Source organism: Mastigoproctus giganteus, chromosome 12 (genome assembly GCF_048544385.1).
Source record: "Mastigoproctus giganteus isolate SK-2022 chromosome 12, ASM4854438v1, whole genome shotgun sequence".
NCBI classification, from domain to species: Eukaryota; Metazoa; Arthropoda; class Arachnida; order Uropygi; family Thelyphonidae; genus Mastigoproctus; species Mastigoproctus giganteus.
The window spans coordinates 60,922,306-60,943,775 of NC_143586.1; the positions used below are offsets into that span (position 1 = coordinate 60,922,306).

At 36.4% G+C, this 21,470-nt stretch overlaps 1 protein-coding gene across 1 annotated transcript in view; it reads right to left on the minus strand.

Annotated features, from left to right (window-relative positions):
• Window positions 1–7,370: 7,370 nt before the first annotated feature.
• Window positions 7,371–21,470, minus strand: part of LOC150077098 (transcriptional adapter 2-beta-like) — a 201,889-nt gene continuing 187,789 nt past the window's right edge. The window contains exon 14 of the mRNA XM_090385784.1: window positions 7,371–7,685. Within this exon, the coding sequence (XP_090241910.1) occupies window positions 7,371–7,685 (315 nt within the window). The remainder of the gene's footprint in view (window positions 7,686–21,470) is intronic.

A 21,470-nucleotide genomic window follows, 5' to 3' on the forward strand; every position in this document is an offset into this window, starting at 1 on the left:
CCAATTAACCAGAATCGACTGTATGTGTATATATATATTAATAATTTGAGATATTTTTTCATGGTCCTATATTTATCCAACAAATCATGAGTTCGTGTGCATTTAATATTAGTAGTCTCCACATGAATAACAATTTCTCTTTACCTTCTCTTTAACCTCTGACAATCTATTGTTAACATCTTCAATGGTTGCTACTGGCGAACCCATGCTGGTTTTAGTCCATCCAGCTTTATTAGAAAAAATGTTATCTGTTTCTCTAACAATGGAGTTTCCCAATTAAACTAAATCTCTTGAACCAGAGCAGTGTGCTCTGGAATTCTATTGTTCTGTGTTCAGGGGGCTAATTGGGGGGGGGGGGTTCGTGCTACTAGTGACAGACATAACTGAATGATTTCTATAATCAAACGATTAATAATTGATTATTTCAATAATAACTTATATTCAGCTTCGAACAAAATGGAACTACTGGCCGAGTGGTAACAGCATTTTACCAGTAGTTTTGATAACACTGGATCGAATTCCTCAGTGGTGCACCCCCCTGTTTTCTTCTTGACTAGTCATAATCAATTATTTTGATTATGATTCTTGATTATGCCCATCAATACATGCTATAGGCTGTACAATGAACAAACTCCAAGGGTTCCCACTCACTACATTAGTGCACTCTGAAGGAATGTCAATTATTTCCCTCTGTCTCCTTTCACATTTAGCCAGCCCCTAATCTACCCAAGGATTTTTACAATCCTGACATGCACTAGTTTTCACAGCAGCCTCTCATGGGGAACTGAATCACACTTTACTAGATCCCACTTGGATTTTATTCTTATCAAGATGTTTCTGCATTGTATCCTTAGATTCCATTATCTTATCCATCACACACATCAAACTCACTGATCAATAGTTATTCATTTCCAACTTAGCCCCTTCCTTATGAACGGGTTAGATATTTGCCCTTCTCCTGTCCAAAGGAATTGTCCCAGAGTCTAATGATGGCTCCAGTAGCAATCCTAATGATATGATGCACTCCCTTACTGCATTCGTTAATATAACTGGGTGCACTCCATCTATCTCAGGAGTCTCTCAGCCTCAATAGTTATTCTGATAGATACTTTTCAGAGATCATTATGTCACTAGCTATTCTTCAATCTGACTCTCTTTCTCTGTTACTCCTAGTAGAATTAATCCTAGTAGATTAAACGGTCGGAGAAAATCGTAGGGTAATCTCCAGTGCTGGGGTCTCCTGCCCCGATTAAATGGCATGTTGTCTATAATTTCACCGTTTATGACTTGGAAGGGTCCCATATGATTTATTATCTTCATTTGTGCATTAATATATGAAAAAACGTTTTGTCCCATTTCTTAGCTCTTTTTGACAGTGATTTCTTTTATTCAGTTTTTTCTTTTCTTATCCAATCTGCAGTAAAGTTATGTAAGGACTAGTTAAAAAAAAATAGTCACTTGTGGTATTTAAGACATATAACAGATTGAATACATGTACCATCTATGCCTGTTTGCTTACAGCACTGAATTTACAGTATATACGAAATAAGGTTAACCTGCTTTCTCTATTTACAGGTACATCAGCTGTGAATGAAGAAGCAGTAATGGTTTCCAACATGAAAAGTGTGGCGCAAAAATGGCGTTACCAAGTGGCAAAAAATGAGTGATGGCATTTGACGAGTGTAAAGAACATCCTGTTAAAGCAGTAATGAATTTTGGCTTTTAGAAAGAATAGTAAAAGAGTTTTTAAGGAACAGTGGGAGTTGGAATTAACCATAGTGGATGAAAGTCTGTGCTAAGTAATTGTGATTGGCAATGAATATTGTGTTTCCTGTATACAGGAAATGAAAATGAAAATGTTTTTTTTTTTTTTTTTTTTGAAGATAATAAAGCATTCAAACTTATGTTGGTATAATTATGTTTATTTTGAATTGGAAATATGTGTAGATGACTTGGTCAGGTTGCTGACAAACAGAATGAGTATTTTGCATCTACATCCACAAACGAGAAATTCTTTAGGGAAGATGAGGCCAGAAGTTTATCAAACTATCTTATCGAGTTTGATAAACTTCTTAATAATATAGCTCCCTGTTTATCTAACAGGGAGCTATATTATTTTGTAAAAAGTGGGGAGAGTGGAAGAGAAATCGTTGAAGTTAAACAAAGAAAGGCACCTATGGTGGATGGAATCTATCCAATTATATTAAGGGAGGCAGTGAAGAAGTAAGCAAATCCATTCTATAATTATGAAAGCATTTTTGGATTCAGGGGAGGTCCCCTGAATCCTCCCCTGAATCAATGGGTGAAATGAGTAATAACAGACCTGTTAGTTTAATTTCTGTTTCAAGGAAAATAATGGAGCCACTGGTTAAAGAAGCAATGCATGATCACCCAGAGAATACTGAAGTTATAGTTAAGACACAGCATGGGTTTGTTAAGGGGAAATCTTACCTGACCAATTTGATTGGATACTGTGATGTGGTCATGAAGGAACTGGATGAAAAAAATAATTCTAATATCATATACTTGGATTTCAGGAAAGCTTTTAATACTGCTGTACAAATTGGAGCAGTGTGGCATTAAGGGAAGGTTGCTGTTATGAATAAAGGTATGGTTGAGTGGCTGAGCAGAAAGTTTTAATCAATGGACATTTATCTTCATGGACTAATGTTATTAGTGGAGTCTTCCAGGGTTCAGTGTCGGCCAATTTTTGTTTTCTGTATTTTTCAATGATATTGATGAGGAATAGCAGGCTTAATGTCAAGTTTGCAGATGATACAAAAATTGGCAGGGTGATTAATGATACTAATGACAGTATGCTACTGCAATAGGATCCAGAAAAGTTAAGCAGATGGGCTGAGAAATGGTGACTGAAGTTTAACATTAAGAATTGCAAAGTACTTAATATGGGTAGGAGTAACCCCAAAGTAATGTACTAACTATGTGGTACTACACTCAGGGTGGTGGGAAATGAAAACAACCTGGGAGTAATTGTGCAGTCAGATATGAAGATCTCTGAACAGTGCAGACAGGCTGCCAGGACAGTTCATAGGGTTTTGTCAATGATATACAGGAATTTTGCTAGCAGAGATAAGGAGGTGATTATCTCATTGTATAAAGCAATGGTCATGCCAAATTTTGAGTACTGTATACAGGTCTGGAGGCCTCATTTTAGAAAGGATGTAGAGCTGCTGGAATATGTAGAGAGAAGCGTAATGAGATTGGTGAGGGGAACAAAGGGGATACCTTTACCAAGAAAGGCTTCAGGTTTCAGTTCTGAAAATTGCAACATCTGGAGACTAGGCACCCACAAAGCAATCTGATTGAGGTGTTTAAGGCTTTGAACGGATTGAGCAAGCTCAATGCTGATGGGATCCTTCCTCTTGCTCAAGATTACGCACATGAGGGGACGTAAATTTAAGTTGAGGAAGGATGGTTGCAAAATAGAATTGTGGAAGTTTGCCTTTAGCCAGCAAATGGTTGAATGCTGGAACAAACTTCTTACTGTTGTTGTTGTGGAAGTTGATAGCTTAGATAAATTCAAGGAAGAACTAGACAAATTATTGCAGGCAATGGATAGGTGAAATGGGAAGTGTTTTTTGATGTGAAAACATTTTTGGCGGCACCTATTAAATTTCAGACTGAAGTAAACGATTTGTCACGAAAATGTGAAACAGAAATAATGCAAATGATGTCACTTCCTAAATGGCGTAGTGGACTGAAGTAGTGTGGTAATGAAAATGCGAGACAGAAATGATGCAAATGATGTCACTTCCTAAATGATGCTAACGAAGCTAACTCAGTCACTAACATTGATTTGGTACAGTAAGTAGCCAATATGATCATAAAACATTACATCATTCATACTATATATTTTGGACTGAATTAAAATGCGAACGACATCACTTCGCATGGTACATGGTTTTATGTGAAACAACCTTCGCGTTTCTTTTAGGCATTTTGATTTGTATATATTGATTACAAAATAAAAGAGCTTTTGTATTAAATATATTATTGACCATTCACAAATTTCCATAATTTCAGCTGGAAGACAAGATACAATGGATTTATGACAACTTAAACTAACAGAAGTATATTTGCAATTGAAATGTACCTAAATGTCTCTGGAAATCAGTGTCAATTGAGATATTCAATCTTGTAGTTGAAATTGAGGGAAAATACGAGACAAGACGAAAAAAGAAATTGTTGACAAATATTTGTATTGTTGCAATCAACCCATTTTTTGTAGCCATTCAACAAATGGCTGCAATCAAATGGGTAATTAGGCTCTTGGCCTGGATTTTGCTAACCTCAACCAGGCTAAGGATGTTTTCACATAAAATAAAACATCTTTTGTGGATACAAGGTGCATATGCAGTTTCTTCTTTTTTTTTTTTTTTTTTGACTGATGCTGTATAAGTTTGCTTTTTTGCACCATATGCCACTACTAATGCTAAATTAATTTCAAAACAAACTGTTTTTAAAAGTAAAGCAATCAAATAAAAATCTGCAAATTTTCAGTTTGAAATTATTTACATTTAATTTTTAAAAACATTAACAAACATTTTAAAAAAATTTAAACATGGCAAGTGTACCTTAATCAACAAGTGATGCATCTGGCCAAAGTCACATCCTAATAAGCAATAAATAATAAAATAGTTTTTGATTAAAAAAAAAAGTGATGAAAGATGCAGGAAACTATCCATATTTCAATATTAATTAACACTGGCCAACAAAATATTTTTTTTCGTACTTCTGGAGCAAAAGTTGCAGATTATAAAGGAAATTGATCCGCTGATTCCAAAAATAACAAAATTATGTCTCTGTTACATCTCCAGTGAAAGATACACTTAAATTTTAGAAACTTAATCAATGACCAATTTCAAAAATCACACAGTAATATATATGCAGTTTTAAAAATGAGTCATTCATTTTAAAATTTAATCAAACATATAATGTACTACTTAAGAAGTGTGGCAATAAAGTTTTCAGACTGGTGCAATAAAAAGAACACAAAGTGAAGGAGTTCAAAAATGGTTTTATTTTTATTCAAACTAATCACCACCTGACTGAATGCCCTTATTACGCCATTCTAAAAGTTTCTGAAAAGAGTTAGTAAAGCTGTCCAAAGAGATGATGTTCAGTTCAATGGTTACGTTTTTATTCATGTCTTCAGCATCCTGAAATTTCTTTCCTTTAAGGCAGTTTTCACCTTGGGAATGAGGAAGAAGTCTGCTGATGCTAGATCAGGAGAGTAGATGGATTGTTGATCTGTTCAATGCCATGTTTCATCAGAAATGTCTTCAAAAAAAGTGCAGAATGGATGGGGACATTGTCATGCAGCAAGAACCAGCTGCCTTTCTCTTGAAATTGCAGCCTCATCTGGGAAATATGCTTCAATAATTTTTGAAGCATCTGTATGCAGAACGCAGTATGACTCTCTCCCCTTCAGGTATGAATTTGTGAATCACACCCTGTTTGTTGAAAAACATGTTCAGCATAGTCTTGATCCTGGATTTCTGTAAAAAAACTTTTTGGACTTTGGTGATGAATCTGAAGCCCAATGCATGCTCTGTTGTTGCTTCATCTCTGGGTCATACTGAAACACCCAACATTCATCTCCAGTGACAATACAATTGAGCAAATTAGAATAGTCTTGACAAGTATTCACATGATGACACTCTTCATTGCTTCTGCTCATCTGTGAGGCTGTACAGCACAAATTTTGCACAGAACTTACTTTTCCCTAAATCTTCATGCAGTATTTGATGAATCGCCTCCTTATTCATAACTATCTCTTGCCACTCTGTCCTCGTTTCGAGAAGTCGACAGACACCCACTTCTTGGGTCATTTCAAACATCCTGATGTCCATCTTTGAACCACTTAAACCAATCAAACACATTGGTAAGACAATGTTTTAACACCATAAACAGGTTTTAACATTTCATATGCTTCTGTTACAGGTTTTCCCAGTTTAAAGTAAAATTTGACATTCGTTTGTTGCTTTACTGCAAAATTGTGACACAGAACATTAACACTACTAACAAAACTGGTTGCTACTTGCAACCTGTCAGCTTACTGGACAATCTCTGTACCACAATCTGTTGAAGAAAGTTTGAACTACAACATACTACTTCCATTTATTTTCAAACTCATTGAACACGATTGCAACAGCACCAGTCTGGGAACTTGATTGCTACACCTCATACATTCTATTTCCTTAGAAATGTTTGTCAATCAGAGTTTTTCTTATAATCCATTTTGTTTTCTCTCTTAAGAAGCCAGCAGTAATCTGCAATCATGGCAGTATCCCCAGTACCACTTTTCCATCATTGATATGTCATAATGAAAGTGTTCTCCTTGCTCATCACTTACATCGCTCAAATTTCGAGGGGAAAAAGTTGAGATGAGAAAGAAGAAAATAAATTTTAAAAGACATTTGGCAGCTCATAACTTTATAACATTGCATTATAGTTGACACCAGAAATTATCTTCTTTTTTTCTTCTAAAAAATCCATGCACAAATGTTTTAAATGATCGCCAAGCTGCTATTCTGTAGTTTTGTTTCAAAAAAAAATATATGACCTTTGAGGAGTTTCTTCATTGGAGATTAACCTTCTTTCAGTTTTGCATCTGTTAAAGTGGGAAATACTTCCCTTAGGTAGCAGAATCCATTTCTTTCTTTATCCTCAGTCTTAACAAAATTCTTCATTAATCTAATTAATTTTTTGAGGTAAACTCCTGTTATTATTTTACAAATCATTAATTTAATGAAGAATTTTGTTTCTGCCTTTGCTTACAGAGATGGAAGAAGCTTTTTTGGTTCAACCAGTGGAACATATTTTATGTCACTTCTTGTAAAAATTCCTCCTCCTTTTTCCACTGCTACACAATATGTTTTTCTGTTGCACAACTGTCCCATAAACACAGAAAACAACAGTATTTTGTGAAACTTCCCCGAAGATCAGTGAGTAATCCAATTACCTTAAGCTCACCACAGATATTCTAAGCAAAGTCGTGGTATTTTATAGAACTCAGGTCCATTTCATATGCTTCTTTCAAGCAAACAACATAAAGTAGAGGAACAAATGGGGATACATTTCCACTGTGCAGCAAAACTGCTTTTAAATTTAATTTTGAGATATCAATAAATATATATGATATTAGGTTTGTGTTCAATGCCCAGTTCATTCAGAAGATCAATGAATACATACTGTCTTCCACAGAAACACATACCATCTTCCATAACAAAAATATCTTGAAAACACTTTGTGATGTTTTTGACATGGTGTAATTTTAGTTCCTGTTTCAAGTAACTTTCACTGTTTCAACCTAGAACGAAGAAGGTCTGCTTGTCCTTCATATAAGTTTAAATCATCAATTCATTCAAGACTTCTTGTTTAATTGAGTATAACACATAATTTTCTGGTTGGTAGTCTAAATCTCTTGAAGGAGACAATCCAGCAATTCTGCTATATTCATCACTGCTTCTTTTATCGCATAATTTTTGGGGATCTGGTACCAGCAGGTGATATGTTAGCATATTTGATGTTGAGTGGTTCTCACCATACCACAGGAACACAAAAAGGCATACTTTTAATTTTCCAGTTAGCCACATCCTCAGATTTGTGATGCAGGTAATATAACACATATGCACAGCCCAAGTTTTGTCCTGATCACTAATCTTACAACCAAAGTACAAAAACACATTTAGTAATACTGTGGATTTTTCTCCTCTAAGTGTTTGTTGTAAACTGTTTTACATGTAGCAAAACCTGTCAAGTTTATTCAGACACTTCCTTTGCTTCTGTTTAAATGTTTTAATAAAGTGCTAAGCAAAACACAAAAGAAACAAAAAAATATGAAATATATCATGTATTTTAAAGGATTGAATTAACATACAGATAAACTGCACACTTACTCACACTACAACTGTCTTTCCATTACTGAAAGAGAGAGGTGGTAGGCAGACAGACAAAGTTGAAACATGTTAATCCTCCAAAACATTAGTGTCCTCTATAAGCACACACAAACATTATTTGTAGATAATACAACATAATAAAACAAATCAGTATCGTATCTACTTCCCTAAATTGTAGGAATATATATGTATGATGGGTAAACACAGAAACCTGTGTATGTATAAATTGTGATGTGATGTGAAATTTAAGAATTATTTTTGAAATCTATTAATAAAAATTGACTGCAAGCAGCTGATGTATTAGTGGAGGCAAAAAATAATGTTGGCCAGTGTTATTAGTTCTGAAATATGGAAAAACATATCTGGAAAGGTTCACCCCATATTCATAATAACATGGTATTATTTACACTTAGTAAAATACAAGAGTCAGAAAATGTTTTACTTACTCTCGACCTTTTGATGCCGTTGAAGACTTTTTTCGAGAGGAAGTGCTGGTGCCCTGTATGAAGAGCAAACTGATACAACCTGAGCTGTTTGCCCAAATAAAATGAGGCTTAATTTTATAAACATTTCTTATATAGTAATAAATTTTTTTAATAATTAAAGAAATTTTGATGAATTTTAATTTCAGCAAGAAAGGAGAAAAAATTATACAATAAAAAGAATAAAATAAGTGCAAGTAAAAAAATTGAAAAGTTGTTGAACTCAAAACTGATATGACAAATAAAGGAAGATATTTTTAGCATTTTTTCTCTTTACTATGTTATGATATATATTTATTATCTGGAAATATCTGCATAACAGTTCATAGATATAACTGATGCACATTTTATCTACATTTTTTTTTCATTTTCAGGTATCTGAATATGGTAACAGGAACTAAATAACAATAATAAACTAAAAGTAAAGTAAGAATGAGTAACATAACTGACTCGGTTTATTGATATTTAATTACTGAAAACGTGTTTGCTTATATTCAGAATGCTCAGCATTCTGAATATAAGAAATTATGTTATATTAATGAATTAAATGACACTACACTATTATATCATCTGGTAGATTAAGTAACTTATTATTGAAATGATGCAATTTAATGGATTGGACCACCTCAATGCCCAACACTTGAACAATTTATGGATATGTTTTGGGAACTCACAGTTACCTGTCTTCAGGCCTGTTAGTATTAGTAACGGCCACATGGTGCAAGAAAGCCTATGGCTTATGCTGCACCAGCCAAAAAAAAAAAAATAAATAAATAAAATAAAATAAATAAATAACTAAATAATAATAATTAATAAAAACAAAAATAAAAAAAGGAAATTAAACCTATCATCCTATGCACTTCCCTTACCCGAAAGTACTATCCAGATGACCTTTGAATTTCCCCAAACTGTCGGCCTCTACCACCCATGAAGGCAACTTATTCCAGTAATTTATAACTCGCTGGCTAAAATAAAACTTCCTGCAGTCCAATCTAAACATTTCCCCACGTAACTTGAATTTATGTCCCCTAGTTCTAGCATCATTTATAATCTTGAAAATTTCGTCCTCATTCATTATACTGATGCCTCTCAGAGCCTTAAACACCTCAATCAAATCTCCTCTAAGGTGTCTAGTTTCCAAACTCTGCAACCCACATATTCGAAGTCTTTCTTCATAACGACGCTCTTTTGCCGATCTTACCAGGCGAGTTACGTGTCTTTGCACCCTTTCAAGAAGCTCGATGTCTTTCTTTAGGTGCGGTCTCCATACTTGAACACAGTATTCTAAGTGTGGTCTAACATAAGCCTTATATAATGGGATTATCACGTCCCTATCTCTACTTGCAAAAGTTCGATAGATCATCGATAGGACACCATGGGCCTTCCTTGCAACTTGTTTACAATGCTCAGAGAATTTCATGTCTGACCGTATTGTAACACCCAAGTCCCTTTCCTCCAGTACTGGGTTTAGTTGAACTCCACCAAGTGAATTAGTTTTTTTGGGATTACTGTTTCCCAGGTGTAATACCTTACACTTTGTTGGATTAAAGCACAGCTGCCATTTTTCTGACCATTCCTTAAGTCTATCTAGGTCTCTCTGAAGAAGCTCAGCTTGACAGTGATCATTAACTACTCTACCAATTTTAACATCATCTGCAAATTTAGACATCACGCCCTCTATCCCTTCATCAATGTCGTTTATGAAAATTAAAAACAACAGTGGTCCTAATACTGATCCTTGGGGAACCCCACTTCTTACATCAACCCAATCTGAGGAATAGCCATTTATCACAACCCTCTGCCTCCTGCCCTGAAGCCATCCTTCTATCCATCTAAGGATTTTTCCCAGTGATTCCAACCTGTTCCAGCTTATAAGGCAACCGCTCATGTGGGACTGAGTCAAAAGCTTTGCTGAAATCTAAATAAACAATGTCGAAATAGCGAACCAGATTTGTTAAACATGATTTTTCCTTTACAAAACCATGCTGAGTATCCTTGAGAATTTCAATTTGATCCAAATGATCCTGAATTCCACCCTTGATCATTGCCTCCATGATTTTCCCTACTACTGAAGTCAGACTGACAGGTCGATAATTTCCAACTTCACTTTTAGAGCCACCCTTATATGTATGGGAGATACATTTGCACTTTTCCAATCCAAGGGAATGTCCCCAGAGTCTTGTGATGCTCGCATAATTAGCCTCAATGGTTCAATGCACTCGCTTGCCGCCTCCCTTAAGATTATAGGGTATATTCCATCAACTCCAGGAGCCTTACTGGTCTGTAGGCTCGAAAGTTTTTTCATTAAATAATCTTGCGAAATTTCAATATCATTAATTACATATTTTTTAACTTCGCTCCCACAATTTCCCATTGCCACAAAAGGCTTTTCATTTGTAAATATCGATGCAAAATAACTGTTGAGTTCATCTGCAACGGCAGCTGGTGTATTTATTACTATCCCCTTTCCCTTACGTAAAGGTCCGATCTGGTTTGTCCTGCTCTTCTTGGCATTTATATATGTGAAGAATTCTTTATTCCCCCCCCCCTGCTCTGTTTGCTAGTGATGTCTCAAACTGCCTTTGCCTGTTGAACCTTTTCTGTGGCTCTATTACACATCACCTTGTAGCTGTTATAGGCTTCAGTACTTTTTATTGCTCTGTAACCCTTCCATGCCACCTTTTTCTGTTCAAGTAATGTGGCAACTTCACTATTCATCCAACTTGGAACCCTTCTCGTGGAGTATTTTTTTAATGGTATATACACATTCAAGGCATCTGATTAATGTTTTAAAAGTGTACCACAGTTCAGTTGTATTCATTCTCTGCGCGATATCTACCCAGTTAATAGAGGCCATGTAGTACCTTAAGGAATCGTAATTTCCTTTTCTGAAATTAAAACCCATTCCTTTGCCTTTTACTTCTGCTACCTCTCTCGTCATCATCCACCGTAGAACTCTGTGATCACTTCCTGCTACCGGTTCCTCTACTGTCAGCCCTGTTATGTCATCTGATTCATGTGTGATGATGAAGTCTAGGATATTCTTTTCTCTAGTATTTTCCCTGACATGTTGATACAAATAACATGTCATCTAGTTGATTTAAAAATTTTGTTCCCCATGTCGAGTTTCCTTCCCATTTACTCCAATCAATTAGAGGCAAATTGAAATCACCGATAATAAGGCATTGACGCTTACTTGCCCATTCCATTGCATGTAGAGGCTTTTGTCATAATCGTCACAATCACCTGGTCTGTAGATTACTCCTACTCGCATTATACCTTTGTTTCCAACTATCTCACACCATACAGACTCTATACTAGCATGTGAAATGTCTGAATCCGGGAAAGCTATCGTCGCACTCAGGCTGCTTCTGATAAGAAGCATTACCCCACCACCCCTTCTATCTACTCTATCCTTCCTAAATACATTATACAAGCCGTACTGGAACTCATCATTCCCAATTTCCAGGTGGCACCAACATCTCTGTAAGCCCTATTATGTCTGCGTTACTGTTAATGTGAGTTAGCCCTCTGTCCTCCCCAACTGGACCAGGAAACTCTACTCCAGTATCACGTTAATAGGTCTGAAGATGGGGAACAGTGAATTTCCAAAACATAGCCATAAATTGTTTAAGTGTTTAGTGTTGAGGTGGTCCAATCCATTAAATTGCATCATTTTAATAATAAATTACTTAATCTACCACATGATATAATAGTGTAGTGTCATTCAATTCATTAACATAATGAGGAACAATAATGTACATCTCCTTTCCAAGTTTACTGCTCAGCATCAAAAATTTTAAAAATGTTATGCCTGTTACTTTTAATGGAACAAAAAAAAAAACCAAGTAATACTGCTAAAAATAAAATAAAAAATGTTATATCCATGAAACTATTAATCCATTTTATTTATTTCAATTTTAAAAAACTGTTAAGCACGCAACGTTTAAATTACAAATGCACACATATTTCCACTCTACATTATGTATATAAATATTTTAAAAAATACATATACACATATTTGATTCAAGTAATCACTTCAATTTTGAAGTTTAAAGTGCACAAAATTTCAAAATCATGCATGGAATCAAATGTTACTTATTATTACTATTATTAATTCCCACTTAATGCCATTCACAACAAAAAAATAAATAAATAACAAAAGCATTATACAGTACTGGTTGATAATGGATTTCTGTAAGTAAACAAGCTGTTTACTTATAGAGGGGATCCAACAAGGGTATAAAAGCTGGATGTTTAAGGATTGTAAAACCTTTTTTATGCAAAATAATAACAAGAAAATCAACAAGCTTTTTTGAAATTGGTAATGCATTTTTGAGCACTCAGGATAAGCTTGACACACTAACAATAAGTACAGTAAACCCTTGTCAATCCGGATCGAAATATGAAAAATTCTGTTCATAGTTGAGTACTTAATTAGGTAGCTCTAACGTATAATTTATAGAGTAATACACTTCACTGTTTCTATTAGATAGCGTAGTATTGATATTTAACTAATTTAATTTATTGATTTTATTAATTTAAAGTATCATGCCCCAAACTAGAGCAGCAAAGCAACGGGCACAAAGTGGCAGGAGTGCTGTGACTCAGGGGAGAACTGAGGGAGGCGATTCTCCAACGCATCAGAGCCTAAAAAAATGTGCGACTTGTGAAATGTTTGCCGAACTCTCTGGAACGGAACATGATATTGCCATGGGGGATGTCTTTGTGTGTGCACGATGTAAGCAAATCAGGCGACAACTCAGCGTTGTTATGGGCCTATATAAGAGTTTGAAGGACAGGGTGGATGCCGTTGAAAGATCTAAATTGAGGGGTCCATCAAGCTCTCAGCTGCCCACATCAACGCCAGAGCTTGCACTTGGTCATCGCGCAACACAGAGGCAACCCCCAAAGCAGAATGCACTGGTCCCACAGGAACTAGTAGTTGTTGGTGACTCTATTGTCAGGGAAACGGGAAACATGCTTCGTAAAAAGGATAGGTGGAACAGGACCAGGGTATGTCTGCCAGGGGCAAAGGTTGATGACGTTGTAGAGCGGATATCATCTTTTTTAAGGGCACAAAAGGTGTTATAGTTGTACATGTTGGCACTAATGATATTAGGAGTAGGAGACCGGCAGAATTACTTAACAAGTACAGGTCACTGTTGAACAAAAGCCGAGAATTAGGGTTGAATTTGAAAGTGTCTGCAATTCTGCCCAGAAACGATAGAAGGGAGTATATGGTGAGAGCCTTGTCGATCAATTAGGCCGTGGAAAGAATGTGCAAGACTCAAGGGGAAGAATTTTTTTCAGCCTGGACTGTACTTGTTAATAGGAGAGACTGCTTCTATAGGGATGGGATACACTTAAATAGAAACGGTGCAAGAATATTTGCTGATGCTATCGAGGCAGTGTTAGGTGGGTCGGAAAACTGATAGCTTGGGGGGGATACAAGGACTAATAGTTTAACAGTAGCCATAGGCAGAGGTGAAGGTGATTCTTGCGCAACGTCTATTAGAATAAGTAGCAACCTGGAGCATGGGGTGTTGGGGGTTTCAGGGACGGATGGTAGTCATCCTGAAATAGGTGGGTATATGGGATGTGTTAGCGTTACTAAGAAAAAGAATAGGTGCATGTATACCAATGCTAGAAGTATAGTAAATAAATTTGATGAATTTGAAGTGTTGGTCAAGACATCAAAGGCAGGTATTGTTGGGATAGCAGAGACGTGGTGTCACACAGATATAAGAAATGCAGAACTGGAATTTGGGGAGTGCAATGTGTACAGAAAGGATAGACAGGATAGAAAGGGAGGAGGTGTTATGCTGTTAATTAAGAAAAACATAAAATCACAAGAAGTGCATCCAGTTGATATAGATGAACAGCGCACTGTTGAGTCAGTTTGGTGTGACATAAGCACTGCGAAAGCAAAAATAAGAGTAGGAGTGTGTTATAGGCCTAATGACTCGAATGAGTACAATGAACAATTGTACAGAGAAATAGAGTGGGCTAGTAAATCGGAATGTCTTATAATGGGGGATTTTAACTTCCCAGATATTGCCTGGAACTCGTGGGTTGGTCACTCACACACTAGTCAAACTTTTGTGGATTTATTGGATGATTGTTTTCTGCAGCAGCATGTTCGAGAGGCAACCAGAGACAGTAATACTCTTGATCTGGTTATCAGCAGTGATAATTCGTGTATTAAGAATTTGCAGATAAAGGAACCACTAGGTGGCAGTGATCACAGTGTACTGATGTGGGATTTACTTAAAGATTTAATTACCATCAGGGGTAAAGGAAAGGGTTTTTGCTTCCGTAAAGGTCAGTACAGTGGTCTCCGACAGTTTTTAAATTCTGTACAGTGAGATCAACTGACGATGTTACCAACAGTAAATTCTAAGTGGGAAGCATTCAAGGAATTAATCGTGGATGCTACTAAAAGTGTCATACCTATTAAGAAATATTGTTCAAGGTTTAGGCCTAAATGGTTATCTAATGAACTAATGAGACTCGTAACAGAGAAGAAAAATGCATGGGATGCATATAAATTATCAAGCGACTCAGAAGCCTATGGCAGATATAAGCTAGTCTGTAATCAGGTCACAAAGGAGGTTAGGCAGGCGAAGGCAGATTACGAGAAATCCTTGGCAAAAGATGATAAGAAAAACAGCAAGGATTTCTTTACTTATATAAACTCTAAAAGGAAGGGGATGAATCTGATTGGTCCACCTGACATCGATGGCTTGACTGTTGATGATCCTGCTCAGATAGAACAAACTGAATGAGTATTTTGCATCTACATTCACACATGAGGAATTATTAAGGTTTGAAAATGGCAGGTTATCAAATTGTAGCAGGATACTTAATGATTTTGTAATAACTGAAAGCAAAGTGGAGGAGAAATTGTTGAAGTTAAACATAAGAAAATCACCTGGGGTGGATGGGATCTATCCAGTTATATTAAAGGAGGCTGCAAAGCAACTAAGCAAACCCTTAGCCATAATTATGAGAGCATCCTTGGACTCAGGGGAGGTTCCCACGGACTGGAGATGTGCAAATGTATCCCCAATTCACAAAGGAGGATCGAAGGGTGACACGAGTAATTACAGACCAGTTAGTTTAACTTCTGTTCCGAGTAAAATAATGAAGTCACTGGTTAAAGATGCATTGCAGGATCATCTAGACAAGACTGCAGCAATAATTCAGACACAGCATAGGTTTGTTAAGGGAAAGTCTTGTCTGACAAATTTGATAGGATATTATGATATGGTTACAAAGGAACTGGAGGTAAAAAATAATTTTGATATCATATATTTGGATTTCAGGAAAGCTTTTGACACTGTTGCGCATGGAAGACTATTGTACAAACCTAACACCGAACCCTGTGGGTTCGGTGTTAGGTCCGCTGTTGTTTTGTATATTTATCAATGATATTGATGAAGGTATATCAGGCTTAATGTCGAAGTTTACAGATTATACAAAGGTTGGCAGGGTTGTTAATGACACTAATGGCAGTGTGCTACTGCAACAGGATCTAGATAATTTGGGCACATGGGCTAAGAAGTGGCAACTGAAGTTTAACCTTGACAAATGCAAAGTACTGCATATGGGTAGAAGTAACCCGAGAGAAACGTACCAACTGTGTGGTACTACACTTAAGGTGGTAGAAAATGAAAAATACTTGGGAGTAATTGTGCAATCAGATATGAAGTTTTCTGAGCAATGCAGACAGGCTGCCAGGGCAGGTCATGGTGTTTTGTCAATGATATATAGGAATTTTGCTAGCAGGGAGAAGGAGGTGATTGTCCCTCTGTATAAGGCAATGGTTAGGCCATGCCTTGAGTATTGCGTACAGGTCTGGAGGCCTCATTTTAGGAAGGATGTAGATTTTCTTCAGCGTGTACAGAATAGGGCAACAAGATTGGTGAGGGGAATGAAGGGATCCTCTTACCAAGAGAGGCTTAAGTTCTGCAAATTGCAGTGGCTGGAGACTAGACACCTGCGTGGTGATCTGATTGAGGTATATAAGGCCTTGAATGGGTTGAGCACGCTGAATTCTGATGGGATCCTTCCACTTGTTCAGATTACGAACCTAAGGGGGCATAAATTCAAATTAAGAAAAGACAGATGTAGAATAGATGTGCGGAAATTTGCCTTTAGCCAGCGGGTGGTTAATTGCTGGAACAAACTTCCATTGGTTGTTGTGGAAGTTGACAGGTTAAATAAATTTAAGGAGGAACTGGACAGGCATTTGGAGGGAATGGTTTTTTTTTTTTTTTTTGGCTGATGCTGCATAAGCTCATACACTTGCTTTCTTGCATTACATGCCACTACTACTACTACTTTGAAAAACATATGGGATTTAGGAAGGCAGATGAGTAACTCTCAAGTGCATGATGATTGACTGCGCAAACAGAGACGGAACATACATTACATTGTCTTCGTGTTATTCAGAATCACTGCTGACTCTGAGTCGGATGGATGTTATTGCTTATATCGCTTCATTTGCATACTTCTTTATATGTATGTACATACGTATATAAGTTAACATATTTTATATAATTATGGGTTCTAAAGAATTAAAAAGTGAGATAAAAAATAAAACATAATACTTTAACTATTATTAACAAGCTCAAAGTGTTTTTTATTTCCTGGAAATAAAAAAATTACTGAAGAATTTGGTTTTGGCCAACAGGCTGTGTCAGATATTAAAAACAGAAAAAATCTATAAAGACATTTCCTTTGAAATTCAATGTGGGGAGTGATAAAAGCAGTCTATCAAACAGACAGACATTTAAAATGCAAAAAAGAAGTGTTGCTGGAAGAAGCTGTATTTAAGTGGCATTCACAGCAAAGAAGGGCTATCTTTTGCTTCACTAATCTGGATTATCGCTTAATCCAGTTGACTTCTCCCCTTCAATTACTCTGGATTAGTGAGGGTTTACTCATCCTTGTAAATAATGACTAGCTAATTCATCTGTGATCGTTCTCACAACCATTAAAAAAAAAAAAAAAAAAAAAACAGAATCTGAGAGATCCAAATTTTCTATTGTATTGAAAGATCTTGTTTTAAAAATTTTCTTTGAGTACACCATGCTTGCAATACTTATTAAATGCAATTATTGAAAAATGTGAACCTTTCCATTAAACATGCAAATTATATATTATATACATAGAAAACTGTCAAATCCAACACTTCACAATTCCACTCCAGTAGTAATATCAGTGATTACATTTATCTTTAAGAATCCATGCAAAAATGGTGACTTTTTTTAAAATTGCTATTGTTTATAGGATGCACAGAAGCAAACAGAGGTTCTTATTGTGTGGGAGTGGACAAGGTACATCTCTAAATATACAATTTAAAATGCTGATCTGCACATCTTTGCAAGTTCATGATGTTGCTCCCACATAGCTTTGATTAATCTTCTGGTGCTGTTCTTCCTTGGATTTTACTAGTTCACTGTGCTGCTGTACTGCAGGATATGGTGCTTCACAATGGATCATGAGTTCAATGGTATGAATATACCATTGAACTCATGATCACAATCTTTGTCATGACACTTTTCATGACAAAGATTGTGTTCATAACTGGTCACAGTACGCCACAAAGCAATGACAGTGTTCTATGGATTTTGTTGTGTGATAGTGTGCAAACCTAATGGTAGCCCCTTAAACTAAAATAGTAACTACATCCAAGAAGCAGCTTGAGGAGCTGATTGGACTTTATTTGCACTCTATAATCCAAGTAATACATTATTGATCAGAAACCCTTTCTCTTTTTTTTAAACTGGAATTTACTTGAGATTCTCTCTCTCTCTCTCTCTTTTTCTCCCTCCCTCTGATATTATACCGGGAATTCATTTAAAATTAATATTATAGTACTTCACACCATTTGGTTGACCTTTTATTGGTATTTGGTTACCTTTAACACTGTTTTAAAACAATTCACTGTATTAAAAAAAAAATAAATAAATAATATCTGTACACCTGCATATCTACAAATAATCTTTATTTACAGAAAAACTAACAATGTGAAATCTTTAGCCTTTATGATAGCCTCTAGTTCTGTGGGACACTCTACACTAATTGTTTTGTAAATGCAATCCAATATTTTCTGCCATTTGATCTTCAAAGCAGTGACCAGTTCGGTTCTGCATTTTGGGTAGTCTCTTCTCACATATACCTTACAATCCAATTCATCCCAGAAGTTTTCTACAGGATTGAAATCAGAGCTCTGGGCTGGCCAGTTCAAATTTTCAATGTTCATGTCCTCAAACGAGTCCATCATAACATGAGCAGTATGACTTGGAGCACTGTCCTGCTGATACAGCTATGGGCCTTCTCTGATGTGCTTCCACAATGTATGTATGCATACAGGTAATGTGTTATCGTCCAGAATGTCTAGATAGAACTCTGCATTCATTTTTGTCCAAAACAATCAATGGTCCCTCACTAAACTAAGAGGAACGGCTACAGCCTATCATGCTGCCCCACAAAACTTCACTTCAGGATGATATATTAATAGCAGGAAGCTTTCTACAGGCATCTACCACCAAAGGTAGATGCCCAGAGAAAGCTTCCTAATAGACTGTATAATCACACTCCTATCATCTAGCCAAAGATGATATGAGTGTGATGACTTGTCATTCCAAAGCACAGCTTTCCACTGGTCCACAGTCCAAGAATGGCAAGCCTTTCAAGCCACCAAGCAAGATGGCTTCTGGCATTAGTCAAGGTGATTAGTGGCTTGTGGATGGCTGTGCAACCATGATAACCCACAATGCAGCAGCCTGCACATTGTACTGGTGACAACATGTACCCCAATCGTCTCACCGGTCTGTGTGTACTGCTGCAATGCCAACCTGCATTCCAAGTGGGCAATTCTTTGCAGGGCTCTCTTGTGATGTTCTATCAGCTTCACAGATTTTCTGGGTTTTTTTGTGACTTCGGCCCACTTCCACTGGCAGATCACATCAATTTGACCTAGGGTTCTACAGCACTGTTGAAGTATTACATACAGACTGAATGCTTATGTGACACCTTAACATCATTTTACACTGGTAGTCTTATCTATGTCGATCATGGCACCTTGTATTCATGATTGTGCTATTCTCTCCTCAAAGGCTCAAGGCCTGCTCACATAACTAACTATCAATGGATATTTGTCTGGATATTAATGTATGTTAGATACCAGTAATCACTTACATTTTCAAGTTTAAAACCGTTAAGTGCACAAATTTTCAAAACTATGCATGCACACATACATTTGAATAATATTATGTGTGCATACATTTACACACACACACACACACACACACACACACACACACACACACACACACACACACACACACACACACATTACATACTATTATTCCCTTGAATTTAAAGTTTATATGACCGCTATGCACACATTTCCACATATATATTATTGGTATTCATAATTAGACGTAGTTATTTTACATATAACATTCCTGTAAATATGTATAATTTACTGCTATGCTGTTGCATAAATTTTATTTATAGTTAACCTGTGAATGTCTGAATATGTTTAATAATATTACTGATTTAATGGTAAAATTTAAGCCAAACCTTGCATACTAATAATATATGGCTGTAGACCGCAATGTTTGCTTTGTGTTGCTATATCCACATTTCAATGCAAAATTAAGATGCTGTAAAATATTTAAAAATAAATGTTTCTATTCTGTAAGGTTATCATTCCAATACTTTGTTAGGGGCTTTGAATAAACTGATAGCTAACCAAAATGAATAATCAAGTTATGCATGTGCATTTCTGTTGAGCTTAACCAGTTTTACTCTACTATGCTATCAAGAATTAAAAATTGACAAGTTTTTTTTTATGAATAAATCGATTAAACTAATAAACTTGTTTTCCACTGATTGTATGGTAATAGATAGTTCATATAAGAAATCAATTGAGATACTCATTGTTAAATTTTTACCTGAATTATTTTGTATAAATTATGAACCCTTTGGGTCACTTTGATATATTTTTTTGTATTTTGTGGGCAATAAATTGAATTTATACATATATTGAGTTGGCTTTACGCTAGCAATACCTATTTAATACCTTGTGGGCCACCTTTTGTCTGTAATACAGCATGTACGTATCTTGGCATAGACTCCAACCGTGTGTTGCAGTGTATCTTGTGATAGTTTGACCCATGTGTTACACAATGTGTTTAGTAATGCCTGCACACTGTCATGTGGGTGATCATAGCATCAAATTTCCTTTTCCAGGTCCTAAACATGCTCAACTGGTTTGAGATCAAGTGAGTTCAGTGGCTATGGGAGGATGGAGAGTATTGTCATGTTCCTGAAGCCAATCAAAAACCTGCTAGCCATGACACATTGTCTTGTTGATAGACGCTGAAGTTGTCTAGATACCATCATCATGAAGGGGGTAGTATACTTACTTAGTGACAACAGAAAGGTAGGCGTTCTCATCAAGCCATTGATTAACAGTGATCAGAGGACCCAGGGCATGCCATGAACATGATCTCCAAATCATAACACCACCACTGCCTCCAGCCTGCCAAACACCAACAATGCACCCAGGCACCATGGCCTCAAGTTGCTTTCTCCAAAGGCAGATATGCCCATCAGCATGATGGGCATATCTGCCTTTGGAGAAAGCAACTAGAATTGGAAACAGGATTCATTAGACCATGTGAAAGATTTCCACATATTGGCGGGCTAGTGTTGGTGTTGTGTGCCCATCCAAGGAACAGATTTTTGTGTCGTGCAACGAGCATGGGCATTTGTGATGGCCATCAACTGCCATATAGCCTATATGAGCTAATGTCTGGCACATAGTCCATGTGGATATTTGTCTTGTTATTTCTACATAGTATTGGGTGGTTAGCCGGGCCACTGTGCTGCATCACCGCTGTGTTACAAGACAAGACATGATGCTCACCACATGTGCCTAACCCACGTAGACAGTCGGGTATACCCATGACACCACAGAAAGGATGCACTTCACATTGACTGTTGTCAAGACACTAGCACTTGCATATCTTGTCCCCACAATCAT